We start from the raw sequence: 15260 nt of genomic DNA on the forward strand, positions 1-15260 counted from the left end.
TGCCCACCCACCTCACCCCACACAGAGGCAGGATAATTATGGGTCCTCTTATGGATCTCAGAGGGATGCCGGTTCTGGAAGCAGGACGCTTCAAAGGAATGCTGACCGTCAGAGGCTCCTGGAAGATGCTGTGCCTGTAGTGATCATTGCCACTTCTTAGTCAGCCCTCCTGGTTTGTCAGCAAAGGGAATGGGAGTTTATCACTTTGTGGGGTGCTAATATTGTTTCTATCAACATGAAGGGGTGACACCAAGATGATTCATATCGTAGGCAGGTCTAAGGAGACATTTCTCAGTAAAAAAGAAAAACTGAAAATTTAGCAGGGTCATTCCTAATGGTGCATATCTGGAAGGAAGTGCGCCAGTGGTCGCCCAAAGTGCTTTTTAAATAGTTGAAAGTAATAAAGGAAGTTGGAGGTTCCCCATAGCATGGACCTCCTGACATTCCTGTCTGGTGCTTAGATTACCTACAGACTCTATACATGTACCTCATGAAGTTAAACACAAAGACTTTATTTCTTGAGGTACTCTATGCGGCACATGCTAATCTAGACATCTTCATATGATTTGGGTTTATAATGGGTATCGTCAGCCTTTCACTACATTTGTTTTTAGTAGGTCTTCTCTAAAAGACTGTGATCCCAATTTCAAAAGCATCATCAATCTGCTTTCCTGTCCTTAATGACACATAGAGGGACATCTGGATTCAGTACTGCTGTTCTCACCACAGCCCTTTCCTTACTGTTAAGCCACAGGAAAGGTAGATTCTGAACTATTAGGATGTGGAGTAAGTGGTGCCCCCTCTATAGGACCTTTTAAAAATAGCACCTATCTAAATTCTCAAATATATCACCATCATGTCTTATAGCTTTGAGGAGGCTTGGTGACAAGTCAGTGATTTGGATGTACAGTGGGTATTTAGGAGCAATGACTCTTAAGAGACTCTTGAGTGTTTGAGCCGTCTACCCCTGCTCTAATATAAATAGCTTCTGATGGTCAATGGCTAGAGAAGCTCTTTATGAAGACACACTATTTACTATTCTATTTAGACGCTCCTAACAACCTTAAAACTGAGGCAGACATTCACCCTACAGCCAGACAACAAACCCAACATGGAACCAAAGCTACATTGGAACATTTTATGTATAAAACTTAGTTATATGTTAGAATGTCCTAGTCAAAGTCTGCACCTTAATGTAATTGAGAATATTTAGTAAGACTTGAACAGGAAAATTAATCTTTTGACTAATTGCAGTTACTTTGAAGCAGAATCCTTAAAATCCTGTGTGTTAAAAAAGATGAGGGTTATTTTTATGACATAGTAAACGAGTAAAGGGATAAAATCTACTTTAAACTAAGGATTTTTCTGAAGCAAACTTAAATACTAGGGGGGATCAATGTCGCTTGCAAATCTAACAAATTGTCATTAAGACTGATGTGACCAGTGCTTTTCTTTAGATAGTTAAATACATAATCAGTTCTTGGCTAAAAAATAGTAAATGTGGAGAATTTTGCATCATCACACAAATAAAAACATCTAAATTGCAAAACAGAGAACAACAAAACCTTTTTTTTTTTTTTTTTTCTAAAGTTTTTATCCTGTAGGGCTGCAACTAATGACTATTTTGCAAAGCATATTAATCTGTCTGTCATTGTTTTTCAATTGATAATCTGATAACCAAAGGTTCTTTGAAGAACTTTTTTTTACTAAATTAAACCAAGTCCAACCAAATCTTTTTCACTTGAGGAATTCTGGATAGAGAGAGGAGGATTAGAGCCACTAAAAAAAAAAAAGAAAAAAGTTAACAGATTTTTTTTATTTTATTTCAGTTTAATATGGGAAAGAAAAAAAAAAGAGATTTAGGATTCTGACATTTTTCTCATAATTCTGAGATTAAAGTCATAATTCTGAGAATTAAGTCAGAATTCTGACTTTTTCCCATATTAAACTGTATAATAAATAGAAAATCACTTACCTTTTTTATTTTTTTTAGTGGCTCTAATCCTTTTCCGTAGACAGAGAATAATGTCAGACAAAAACATTTTTTTTTATCTTAAATGCAAGGTTTTTGTACATCATCTTTTTCACAATTTCTGTATAATTACTGCTCTTAGTGGGTTCCTCTATCAGCTAAAGGCATATTTTACAGTCTCTATACTCCAGTTGATGATTAATTACTAAATTAGCTGGCGATTATTTAAATAATTAGTTAATCCGATTGTTTCAGCCCTACTTTTAAGTATAGATTATAACACTCTCCATCATCTGTAGGCTCAATGATATTTCTAACATAAATAGCCATAGTTGTGCTGTATATACTTGCATGAACTGATTTGGCCTGAAGGAGGATCCCGTTCTCTATGAAGCAAGTTAAGTTCTCTCTTTATAACAAGAATAATGAGTAGAGGTTTTAGCTCAACACCATTATTCTGCAACAAGTTATAGAGTATATGTGCATTATAGTTTATTATCAGCTTATTATTTCTGCATGTTTTAGGTTTTATGATGACTTAATCAGGTTTAAATCTCACATCCAGAAAATGGTGGAAGTCTAGCTTTTAAAGAGCATGCTTAGGGGTGTTGGCGAGACAAACTTTGATCTTTCACTCTTGTTTTTCTCTTGTTTCGAACAAAAGTCAGCACCCCTCCTTCATCTTCAGTGCGATGCTCCATGCCCAACCCATTTCCAGCAGAAAGCAGCAGCAGGCCTTCTTAATGAAGGCAGACATTACTCCCATCGGGGCTGAGGGAGCAGAGCAGAGTCTGCCTGTTTGGGTACTGATTGAATGTTATGGCAGTGGTCCCCAGCAAATATCCCTAGCATTCATGTTGGTGAGCTATAGCTCTAGTAGCTCACAGACACACTTACCCTCCTGAAAACCATTATCTCAGAGTCACAGACTGTTCCTACAGCAGGAATTACTGCACATGCTCAGTCACGCACAGAAAATGGACTAAACACATGCTTCCAACCTCAAAAACAGACACCCTGTTGGGTTATATTGGGACCCAAAAATTCATCAAAAAGCTAACTTCCTAAAATATGAGGAAGAGCTCTCAAAACTGCACAGATGCAACTTATTCATTTAGCTTTTTTAAACTAGTCACCGAGTCAGAACCTTGCAGCTTTTCATTCAAGAAAAATAATGAGAGGCTGAATCACACCTGGGATGGATCACGATTGCAATAAACCAAAACTACCTAAAGGGATCAGCTGCCTTCGAGGTCTCACAAAACCTTTGTCTCAAATCTGTTGTTGGATTCTAAGAAAAAAACTGCAAGACTTAGATAAATTTACTGTCATTCGTAATCACATTACAAAAAAATTATTAGACAAGATTTGTGGAATAGAATAGAATAGAATAGAATAGAATAGAATAGAATAGAATAGAATAGAATAGAATAGAATAGAATAGAATAGAATAGAATAGAATAGGGGTATGAAAAATAAGTTTAACTTTTTCAAACCCCTTTTCAGACATTTTACATGAATCAAATTCATTTCTCTGGCTGTATATACCGACAGGTTGATTTGATGGAGGGTTTTGTTTCTATTTATGTTCAGGTGAATTTAGTTAGTTTGGAAATTGGTGTTTGGGTTGGTTGATGTTAACTGGTCTCTTTTGTGTGTATTGGGTTGATTCATTAATTGTTGTTTGAATAGAATAAACCTTTAATTGTCCCTCAGTGGGTAATCTTGTGTTTTCCAGAAAAAAAGAAAATAGAACCATATGCTGATACACATACTGTAGGGTAGAAATACGGTGATAGAGGAGTGCAAACACGACTCAAATACATAAATTAGCAGAAAATATTAGATTTAATACATACTTAGGCTTCTGAGCACAAAAATAAGACTTGCATAAACACACGTTACGCATGCAAAGTAAAAATGCTGCAAAGGAATAATTCTTGAAGAGAAGCAACACGCAATCATGCTGCAAACACAAAACTCTGCAAACATACAGTTTTGCAGACAGATTCTTTAGTCGGTGGTGAACATTTTGTTTTGGGGCCTGCAAAACAACACTTCTGCATGTGTTGGTGGTCAAAAATAATAATACTATTTCAGAAATCAGAAATCAGATCAGAAATCAGAAATACTTTAATAATCCCAGAGGGAAATTACTTTTGTTACACGCTCCAGTTACAGTTTTATACAATGTGGATAACGTCAATCACCTAACTGCGACCAAAACATTCAAGTAAAGAGTTATATATTTGGAAGCCATGTCCGTGTTAAGATACTGACAGTCCATAACTACCCCGCTGCATCCCGGTGGAACGACAAATGGCCCCCTTAATAACAGGCCTGACTGTAGAACAGCATAAAGTATGTGGCAGGAGGTCTCTAGAGTAACGGTAATAAGCATTATTCTGCTGTCTCCCCCAGTCTTTGGAACCTGAGGACAAGGAATGTTTGTTGAGAGATGAAAAAATAAATATATAACAGGAGTAACGAGGTCATTCTGCAAATCTGCAGAAAAAGATGGATGCAGGTGCTGTTTATAAGTGTGTTTGTGTGTGTGTTAGCATGCAGTGTTACATTTGACTGTGTTCACCCTGGGTAATTAGATAAAGAGGAGTGAATTAGCAGAGTCCACCGTGCAGAAATGATGTTACACAGCCTAACCACGCCTAGCTGAGACCCACTAATCACCGCTCGTTAGGCTCACATGTGGAGACTAGTGTGTTTTCTTAGCATCGCTGTGTTTATTAGATTGCATGAATGTTTTCTCTCATTAAACACATTAAAAATAAGTTCATAGAGGTAATTAGTCATCAAAGTAATAATAAGCCATAACCTTCACAGATCAGAGAGAGATGGAGACTTTGTTCCATGTAAGCCGATATAACCGGGATATAACAGCAAACTGGAGGAGCTGGATTCAAACTTTGTAACACGACTCTGACTTCATCGCTCTGCTGTGAGCAGTTGGCAAGCTAAGCTAGTTAATGCTCAAAGCCAAACAGGAAAAATCGAACGCACACAGTCAGCGACCGCCATACGCGCCTATATATCCTGTGGGAAGAATCCTCGGTAAGTAATGAACTCAGGGAAATGCTCCTGAAGTGCCCCGGGGTGATATGAGTGCAGAGAAGGAAAGCGGCAGAGCTGGAGGGGGAGTTAAAGGGGAATAAAACATGCTGTAATCCTGCAAAGGTTGCCGTGTTTGATTTGGCAGACAGGAGCAGGTACTGCGGCCTGTCTGGGACGCACTCTGCAACTCACAGAGATGGAGATCTGCCGGCCAACCATGAATAAAACACACACATCCCAGTCCACACACTAAAGGGGGAATCAAAGCGTGTGAAAATATGTGTGTCGAGCTTCCAGGAGAATGTTTGGATACCCAAACGGTTCAGCACAAGGCTTTCATTCTGCTCAACATCAGAGCTGGTTTTGCCAGCAAGTAGACGCCTAACATCACCCTGGCCATCAGCTTCACATCCGATCTAAAAGGCATTATCTATTCACCAGCTTACTGTAATCACAGCATCAGTAATATCACCTTTAATAAAATTTGAGTACCTAACGTCCAAAAGATGATCTAATTAAAAAAAGCTTCAAACACGGCTTCTTGTTCTATGGTTCCGTTTTAAATCCCTCCTTCATTGGATCGACAAATAAAGTAATCCGTTTTAGGCAACGTCACGACCTCATGAGGGATTAAATCAAGATATTTTCATATATGCATGAAGGGAAACGTATCGTTCAGTCAAACAAAATCTTTTCTGTTTTAAGTCGGTTAGAATCAACTATTTTTCTTTTTTTTTCCAAAAATGCCAGAGTAATGAGAGGAAGACGGCAAGATACTTGAACTCTCTATCCTGGGACAAGGCTGAGACCCGATCCTTAAGGACCAGTTCACCTTTTTTAGGGTAGGATTTTTGTCCTCACATTTAGAGGCCTTTAATCCTTATCGGTGAACGGCTCCAGTGGACGATGAAGACGGCAAAACAACCACATCATCTGCAAATATCATCACCTCCAAAACATCTTGAGATCCTGTCCATTAACACGAAAATGACTGAGGAAAGGGGGAAGGCCTGGTGGAGTCCACTTTGTGCCGAGACACAGATGTCCACACTCCTGTACAGCCCCCAATAAAATGAATTAAGGGACCCTTGGGTAAACCTTCTCCAGATCTACCAAACACACATGGACCAGACAACCTAGTGCTATGGCCCTTTAGGTAGGTTAACCTGATTAAGATCGGGTCAATTGTCCCCGACCAGGATGACCAGAAGAAACCTTCCCAGGGTAGCTGATGGTTACGGCAAACGTACCACCATCCCAGCCAGGAAGTGGCGTCGCCGTTCTTCCATGATGTATCTACACACTACTCTCCTTCTACCCACCCAAGAGGTTTTTTTTCCCCCATTACTCTAAACTTCTTCCAGACAAAAAGGTATGCAGCTGAGTTATGAAAAAATAGTGTTTTAAAAGGAAACTTATTTTATCTCCCATTTAAATAGAATTACCCATCAGTTCTGCATTGTTGGTTTTGTGTCCATTAACAGAGATACGAGTTACCCTGAGGAATTTTTGTTCATGCTACATAAATAAATAAAGACTGATACAGAATGTAGCTTATAACAAGAAATGGAGCTAAGCACTTCTAAGTCTCAAATTATTTGCAAAGTTGAACATATTTCTGTGTTTCTCTTTTGTTTTTTTCCAGATCATTTTGGATGTTTCGATCAAAATCTGATCTTTTTTTTTTTAATAAGTTCACTCCTCTGTGTCCCCTGACGTTTTAGTGCAGTTGACTCTTTTTTTCTGTGATGACCCTAATTTTAAATTAATAATTTTTAAAGACGAACAAATACACACACTCACACTCACTTCTAAGGGTGATGTGAAATGTCCAATCGACTTAATATGCAGGTTTTTGGACTGTGGGAGGAAGTCTGAGAAAATCAGAACCCTTTTGCTATGAGGCAATTGTGCCGCGAGTTAAACTTTTTTATAAAGTTATTTTATAATTATTAAAGAACTACCCTAAAGGAATGAATTTCAAAAAGGCATATTTACAGTTAGATTGTTTTAAAACTTCTTATCTGTAAGGGGGAAAAAACTTAAAGAAAAAATGAAATCACTCTTACAGGTTCATTTTAATATTTTTATATTTAATATTAATATAAAATATTTAAGACACATCTGGTTCAAACAAAAGAAATAAAAAGAAAACTTGAAGATCATCTGAACTCAGTTATTTTAAGTTTCTTTTTAGATTTATATTCAAATTTAGAACCTTTATTGCTATTTTACTATATTTATATTCATTATTATTCTTTCTCTTCCTGCTGTTGTAATGTAAATTTCAACAATCAGATAAAAGAAATGCTGAGAGGGTTAATAAAAAAAGAAATAAAAAAGAAAGGTGAACCCGTTTGGTTCTGGGTTCAGAAATAAATGCGTCAGTGGCTGAACAGGTGCAGCTGGACACAACAACAACAGGCATGCTCTGTGGGTCCCAGGAGAACCTCCCCCACCACTACCACCCCCCCGTGGTACCTTCTGCCTCCTCTGTGTCACTGCTCAAATGTGTGTGCATGTGTTTGCTGGGTGGGTGCAAAGAGAAGCTAATATCTCCTCTGTGGAGGAGTCAGGCTCCTACAGCCTGCATGGGTCTGTTTCCACAATGCAAGGCCTCCCATCCTCAGGAGAAAAAGAGCTGCTGAGATACATGCATGCAGCTAAACACACACACACACTCCTCTGGGACGTGATGTGCTCTGGGAGGTTTAGCACCCAACACCAATGTCTGGAAAAAGGATGATGAAAGAACTAATAACGTCATGGAAGGAAGTGGATGCGACGCACAAACATACGAATTGAACACTATATATAGAAAAGCAGGTTTAAATAAATGCAGATGTAAGGCGAACTCCTAAAGATCAGCAAAAAAAAAACCCTGAAAAATCTGACAGCTGCCCAACTTTCGTATTTTTGATTGCAATAAACTCCTGAAAATTCAGATGAAGAATGTATTTAAATGGTATAAAGTGGACAAAAAAAAATACACAAAAGCACAGACACCAGCAGACAATAGGAGCTCAGTCACACACACACACAGAGACACAGGAACTGTTTTCCTGTGGCAGCCTTGGGGAAATTAAAACTACATTATGGAGCTCCAGAGGGGAGCAGTGAGAGAGCGATGGAGGAAGAGGACGATGGGGAGAGGAAGCAGCAGAAGGAAGGAGAGAAAGAGGACAGAGTCCAGTTTTTCTCAGAATCGGCCATCATAGGGACGTCGCAATTAAGCAGAGGCTTGACCTGCAAACCCTGTTTTCTTACTTATAAATCAAATCATCCATCATTTTTCTACACATCTAATCTTATACAGGGTCCTAGGTGGGGTATCTCCAGCAGACGGTGGACTAGAAGGTTGATACAAAGGGTAAGGAAGGTTATAAGGTCTTTCAACAGGACAGGACAAAGTTTTAAGTTGTAAATTGTGAATAGTCATTCAGGACAGCTGGCCTCTGTGACAAAGTTTTACCCTACAATTATATAAAGATTGAGCTTTTGGGCCAAAGTGACAGAAGCTTTGCTCATAGGTGCCTAAACATAACAGGTTACAGGCGGTGGCAGTATAATACTGTGGTGACTGTGCGTTGAACAAAGAAGTAGGTCGTAATAAAGGAGCAATACCTCCAAATTCTTTAATTTCGCCCTAAATCCACAGGTATAAGGAATCAAAGACTAAGCTTTGGAATTACCTTAGCAAAGATCAAACCACATGTGTTGGAAAAAATTTATCTGACTCAAGGCTTCAACCATTTTGAATCAATGCAACAATTTTTCCAAAGCAGTCGTCAAATATTCTAGAAGGAAGCAAAAAAGCAAAGTTTTTAGATAAATACTTGACAGAGAAAGTAAATTCTTTTTTGGCTGAGTAGTTTTTGTAACAATAATATGATCAAAAATAAATCCACAGAAAAATCAAAATGGGATTATGCAACCAGTTGCATTTTCGCTACAAATGGTCAATATAAAGAGAAGTTACCAGACTTTCCAACAACAAAAAGAAGCGCTATGATGAAGAAATCCTCACTCAAAAAGAGACAAACATCATCTGTCAGTGTGTTGAAAATAATCAATGGTGTGTTGGATTACTAGACTATTGGATAGCTGCAGCTCTAAAATAGCCAGAGATCTGTCATACGATAGGTGCGGGAGGCTGATTCTCGGTACTCCACTGGAGTGTGTGACACCACACGGCGAATAACAATAATCTGGTTGGTCTCGGCTTCTCGCTTTCAGCCTGGGGACTCGACAAACCTTTTCCACGATGACTCACAGACTGTTTAAGTGTCAGCATGAGCACACAGAACGGGTAAGTGAGTATAGTCTGCAGCAGATGGAGAGAGGCGCTGTTCAAATGAGAGGAAGGATGTTGTCTGGTGTGCCTTTCTTCTTCTCTTCTCACTTTTTTTGCTCAGGCAGAAAGATGTGAGATGAGAAGGAAAAACAAGGAAATAAGATGTTTTCTGTTCATTTGATGGTCTGACAGGGCAGAGAGAGATAAGGGAGGAGGATGTTACTGTACTTTTAGTTTTAGGGAAGTTATGTGGGACAGAAAGGCCAAGGAAGAAAAAGGAGAAGAGAGGAGAATAAGTTGGCTTGTAGCAGTTCCCTCCAGGCTTTCCTCCCACCTCCCCTCGGCATCTCTCCTGTGGGCCTTTCCAAACCCAACACACATTTTCCAGAGAAAGAAAAACGGTAAGGCAGAAAAAAAGTGTAGCGAAAAATAAAAAAGGATGGGTGGAAGTTTCTGAAACTGGTAGTATAATGAGAAGGAGTTTTTGATAGGTTACATCCTCATCCCTGAATCCCTGAGAGCAAAGGAGTCGTCGTTTTGAATCTGGGGAATAAGACGTAATTCACACTCTTACTATGTGTGCAGAAGTAGGAGTTAACAAGCAAATGAAGGAAAGTAAAAAGTTAGGCCTGCGGAGGAGCGACAGCAGCGAGTATGGAGAAATGTAGAGAGAAGTGGTGAAAATCTGATGCAGAAAGCTGTTGGGATCCAAAACAGGCGGTAAAACTGAAAGTGTGGCTGAGTAAGGGAATATGGGACAGAATGTTTTCACTGGAGGAACACTCAGTTAGGTGTGTGTCTGTTTGTGTGCAAGCGTGTGTGTGTCATGGGACCCCAGCTTCCTGCAGGAACTGACACACACAGCATTTCTACTGAACCACTCAGGACCAAAGTCAGCACCCTGCTGAAAACACACACACTGCAGCAGACTTCAGGCAGCACGGTGGGCCCGGGAGGAGCCTGAGCACAGGTTCAGAGGAGGCTGGGAAAGGGAGGGTTTGGCACGTCATGGACACCCCAGGAGTGATTCCTTTCGTTTCCTTTCAACCCCCGTAGAGCTGAACGAAAGACAGGGCCAGGAGAGACTGAGAGGGAGCTAACTGGATATTTACCACATTCAGCACTATCTCGTCTCCCTGCAGGGATCCAGTCAGAGGAAGTGCTTCGCCGCTCCCTAATAGGTTGAAAACCAGAGCAGGAGAAACTCACTAGAGCAGAAAAAACACCTTACTGTTCTTTTTCTGCCAAGTTTAGGAAAACGTGTGTTGAAACCACTTAAAAAAATAAAATAAAAACAAGCATACAGTCACCTAACATTGGGGTGATTGTGCCAACAGCCATTGAGAACACCCTGTTTGTGAGCCGGACATCTAAACTCAGACCTCTGAAAGCCTTTACTACAGGACTGAGGACAAATAAAACACCTGTAGAAGCTGCTCTGCATTGTTAACAATACAGTTCAAGACAGTTTGAAGTTCCAGGGTGTGTATAGCATCGTCCTCTTCAGTAGGAGTCTATCAGCGTCCTGCATCTGAACTTAGCGACATTTAGTCCCTCTACTTTTTAAAGTTCTCAGATAGTCAGACAGCTCTGCTCCACAAACATCTTCAGAGGAGCCCAGAGATCCTCCATCAGACTCACCTTTAGCTTTCTAACAGAAACCTGAAGGTTTGGGGCCAAAACGAAGAGAGATATATATGAATGTATTTAACCCTTTATTCATTGTGACAGAAAAAAAACACCCATAACATGATTCTGCCACCACCGTGTTTCACTGTAGTGATATAATTATTTTACACTAGAAAAAAAAAACGAAATCTAGATAAGTCCTTTTTTCTTAAAATAAGTGCATTTGTTCTTGGATTCAGGAGGTAAAAGACACATTTTGCCAATGGAACACTTAAAATAAGGAAACACAACCGCATTGTCTTATTTCAAGTGCATATCATCTAATTATCTTATTTTAAGGATAAAAATACAAATTCCATTGGCAAATTATTTCATTTACCTACTCAAATTAAGGGTAAATACAAATAATTTAAGAAATGTTTACTTATTTCTAGATCGTTTTTCCAGTGTAGTGTTTATTTTGTTTCTAGTTTGGTTTCATCAGAACAGAACCCTTTCTTTGTCCAGCTTAACGTAGGTTTTAGTCACTCCTGTATAAAAATATTCTTGTCCTTTACTCATTTAAAATGGTGATTAACATAATTATTACCGTACCAACTGAGACTTTACCCGCCAGATAGGAAAATGAAATAAAATAAATCAGTAAAAGCTCCATAACAGGAGTTCCAATTTGCACTTTTTTGATGTAATGGAAGATATTATTTAAGGAAGCAGATGTGTAGAAAATTTCCTAATTTCTTTGCAATTTCAAATTTCAATGCAGGGGAAAACAGGTGGAAAAGATCAGGGACTGAGAGGAAAACAGAAACAAACAAGTAGAAAACAAATCTAAAAAACAGAAAAGGCAAAGCTCATCCATCTCTCCCTTTTCATCCCAAGATATTCAGACCACAGAGGAGACAGATCCCTCCTTCACCCTCCCTCCATCATCTCCTTCCATTCAGTCCAAATCCAGAAAACATTTTATCTTCATCATCCCTGTTCTTTTCTCCTCTACACCCTTTCCCTTTACCGTAAACTTCAACCAATCCCTTTATCCCTCATGGTTTGTTTACTGAATCTTAGCCAGAAAACCATTATAAATCACAAGGACTGTCGGATCTTCAGCGCTCATCTCCTGGTGTAGATCAGAAATGGCTCTCGGTAAGTTCAGTCAAATGTTTTCATGTGATGAAGGACTAACCTGTCTGGACGGCAGATTCATCCCAAGTCCCTCCTCCCTCTGAGGGTTCTCCTTCTTCCACCGCTGAGAAGAAAACAGAAGGGACACAGAGAAGAAATTAACTTTATGAATTGCATGGATCAAACAGTATCACCATAATTTGTGTTATTAAAAACAACCACATGAACAAAATGCGCTTTCAACTGCATTTAAAGGATAATTTAAAAAAAACAACACAGAAAACCATTTTACTAGATCTGTGCATTTTTGCAAGTTGTAAGTCCGATTTTCTTGATTTTCCTATTTTGATTCAAACTTTAAGCATACTGCCTCAGCTATGGTGGCTTTATGCAGTAACCAAAACCCTCATGAACAGCGGTTGGTATTTCTGAAGAACTTTAAGCTGCTTTTATTCCAGTACATATTCATATTCAGCATGTCCGTCAAAAGAGGGACCATATAAACAAGTGATGCATTATAGGGCTTTAAATATACTAAAGAAATATTTTCAATTGCATCAAGTAAGACCACTAAATCTGAGCGGTTGGCTTCCTGGTTTCACCTTGAGAAAAAGATGGCAGCTTCAATGCTCTCAAAGAAAATGTTAGCAAAGTTTGGAAAAATAGTTATGAGCCAAAATGATTTGGTATGTGATCTTTAAAGGAATAGTACACCCAAAACATGATTAGCCTTCATTTTCTACTCACCCCCATGCTGAACAACACTCTGGAGTACTTTTTTGATATCTCAAATGCATCTGGAGATCTGGGAGGCTTCTTGCTGTCTGCTGACATTCAAATAATGGAGGTCCATGGCGCCCGAGACAGAAAGGTCCATAAAAGTCCACAAAAACGTGTCAATATTCCTCCATACTGCTCGTCCAATGTAATCCAAGTGTCCTGAGTGGGTAGCATCCAGAATTTACTCGAAACGAAGTAATTTAGAATGTTTTTAGAGCATAAACAGTAGTGTATAGGATTTCCTAATAGCGCCCCCATGCGCGCTCACGATTCTACGGAAGCCGGCAGACCAAACCGGAAGAAAGTGCGCATTCAGCGTCTGGTCTGCCGATAATGCAAGCGTAGAAGAAGAAATGTGCTGTTTACCTGTGCAAAGAAAGAAACAACGAAAGAAAAATGTCTGAGGACTTCAGTGTTGAGGAAGAGCATGAGTTCTTTGCCGAGCTGAATGCGCTGGTTTGGTCTGCCGGCTTCCGTAGAATCGTGAGCGCGCATGGGGGCGCTATTAGGAAATCCTATACACTACTGTTTATGCTCTAAAAACATTCTAAATGACTTCGTTTCGAGTAAATTCTGGATGCTACCCACTCAGGACACTTGGATTACATTGGACGAGCAGTATGGAGGAATATTGACACGTTTTTGTGGACTTTTATGGACCTTTCTGTCTCGGGCGCCATGGACCTCCATTATTTGAATGTCAGCAGACAGCAAGAAGCCTCCCAGATCTCCAGATGCATTTGAGATATCAAAAAAGTACTCCAGAGTGTTGTTCAGCATGGAGGTGAGTAGAAAATGAAGGCTAATCATGTTTTGGGTGTACTATTCCTTTAAGTGTTTATTAATGAAATTTGGATAAGTTGCATTTAAAGGTACTGAAATCTGTCCCATTAGTAGTGAGTAAAGAGACCAGCGGGATAACAACAAACTATGTCAGGTTATATCAAACAGACAGACACCTCTGATGACCTGGCATCTCTTCGACACATTCACACGCTGAACCGATCGCAGCAGGAATGTGACACCAACTTCCTGGGTACAGCAGGAAGGAGGAAAGCACAGCTGGCACACAAACAGGAAACGGCCGGAGTCAGCACACAATGGGATTTCCTCCTCTCCCCTTCCCCGGCACGCAACGCTGCACCTCTCCCTTACGCACGGTCGCTCCTGATCCCTGCAAATCCCTTTGCTCTCATCCCACTCCCACCACTGACCTCCACCCTCCATCTCCTCAGCACCTCCCTCCTCACCGCCGCCACCCTCTCGTTAGACTTGAGCCAAGAACTCAGATCAAAACAAGAAGTTATAAATCAGCAGACTGTTCCTTTGTAAAGATAAACACAAGAGCAGGAGTTACACTCATTTACTCACCAACTTTATTTATATAAAGTACAGTATATATACTATTTATATATGAATTTATTAAATCAGTACCTGTAGTTTCCTGAATAAATAAATTAACTTCAGGATCTGTTGCAGGTTTTAACAATAGAGCGATTTTTGAATGGTATTCAGGGTAACGATGTCTTACTGGTTGCTGCTGTCAGTACAGATCCACCCTTCAAGCCTTTCATTGTGACTGATGAGGATCGCTGCAGTCTGATATCCATTTCAGTCAATCCTGTCCAATATTTACTCCACATTCAAACAGATGATGGTTTTAATTCAACAGCTTAATGTAACAAACATTAATCAGACTGTTGCTTAGAACAGAAAACAAAGAAAAAAAAAAAGAAAACTTTTAACTTCACCTGAGTTCACAAATCTCCATAATGTCCAATTTATTTACAGCCATAATTGTAGGCCTTAATGCATTGTCTTATAAGAAGCTGTTGCTGTGCACTTATCAGTAACCTGATCAAATGTAAATCTGATGAATAATGTATATCAGTGTCTATACTGTTTCTGAGACATTACTGTGAATTTTCTATTTGTGTGCAACTTTTTTTTTGTTTTTTGGCAGTAGGCCTAAACCTAACAATAAATATCTATTTAAATGCAATTTGGGGTAACATGGCATCATGCTATCTAGATTGGGGGCTTTTTTTTAAATAAAAATAACTTAAATATCAGGCTCATTGCAGAACCTGCACTAGGAGGTCCAACTGCTAATTGCTCTAACATGAGGACTTGTCTTAATCGGTCTGAGCAGGTTGAAGCTTTGCAAAGACCAGAGCGCAAAAAAAAAGCCACAAACCTCTGACATGAGGATTAAATAGAAACTTAGGCAGATATAAGAGTAAGTTTAGATCTGATAAAATCCATTTTCCTGATGAGGCTGTAGGGAATACCGTGTGTTTCATTAGCTGAGCACACACACAGCTTTATTTAGACTATCTGCGTCCTCCCTAAAGACTCGCACACGGCGTTACTGTGAACCGTGAGAGTTTATGC

General features: G+C 39.4%; 1 protein-coding gene across 6 annotated transcripts in view; it reads right to left on the reverse strand.

Annotated features, from left to right (window-relative positions):
• Nucleotides 1-15260, reverse strand: part of znf423 (zinc finger protein 423) — a 165878-nt gene that overhangs the window by 127247 nt on the left and 23371 nt on the right. For all 6 annotated transcript variants that reach the window (XM_038294000.1, XM_038293999.1, XM_038293998.1 and 3 more), the window contains exon 2: nucleotides 12148-12210. In XM_038294000.1, coding sequence (XP_038149928.1) covers nucleotides 12148-12210 — 63 coding nt within the window. The remainder of the gene's footprint in view (nucleotides 1-12147; nucleotides 12211-15260) is intronic.

This window comes from Cyprinodon tularosa, unplaced genomic scaffold, assembly GCF_016077235.1.
Source record: "Cyprinodon tularosa strain WSP-4 unplaced genomic scaffold, ASM1607723v1 ctg332, whole genome shotgun sequence".
NCBI classification, from domain to species: domain Eukaryota; kingdom Metazoa; phylum Chordata; class Actinopteri; order Cyprinodontiformes; family Cyprinodontidae; genus Cyprinodon; species Cyprinodon tularosa.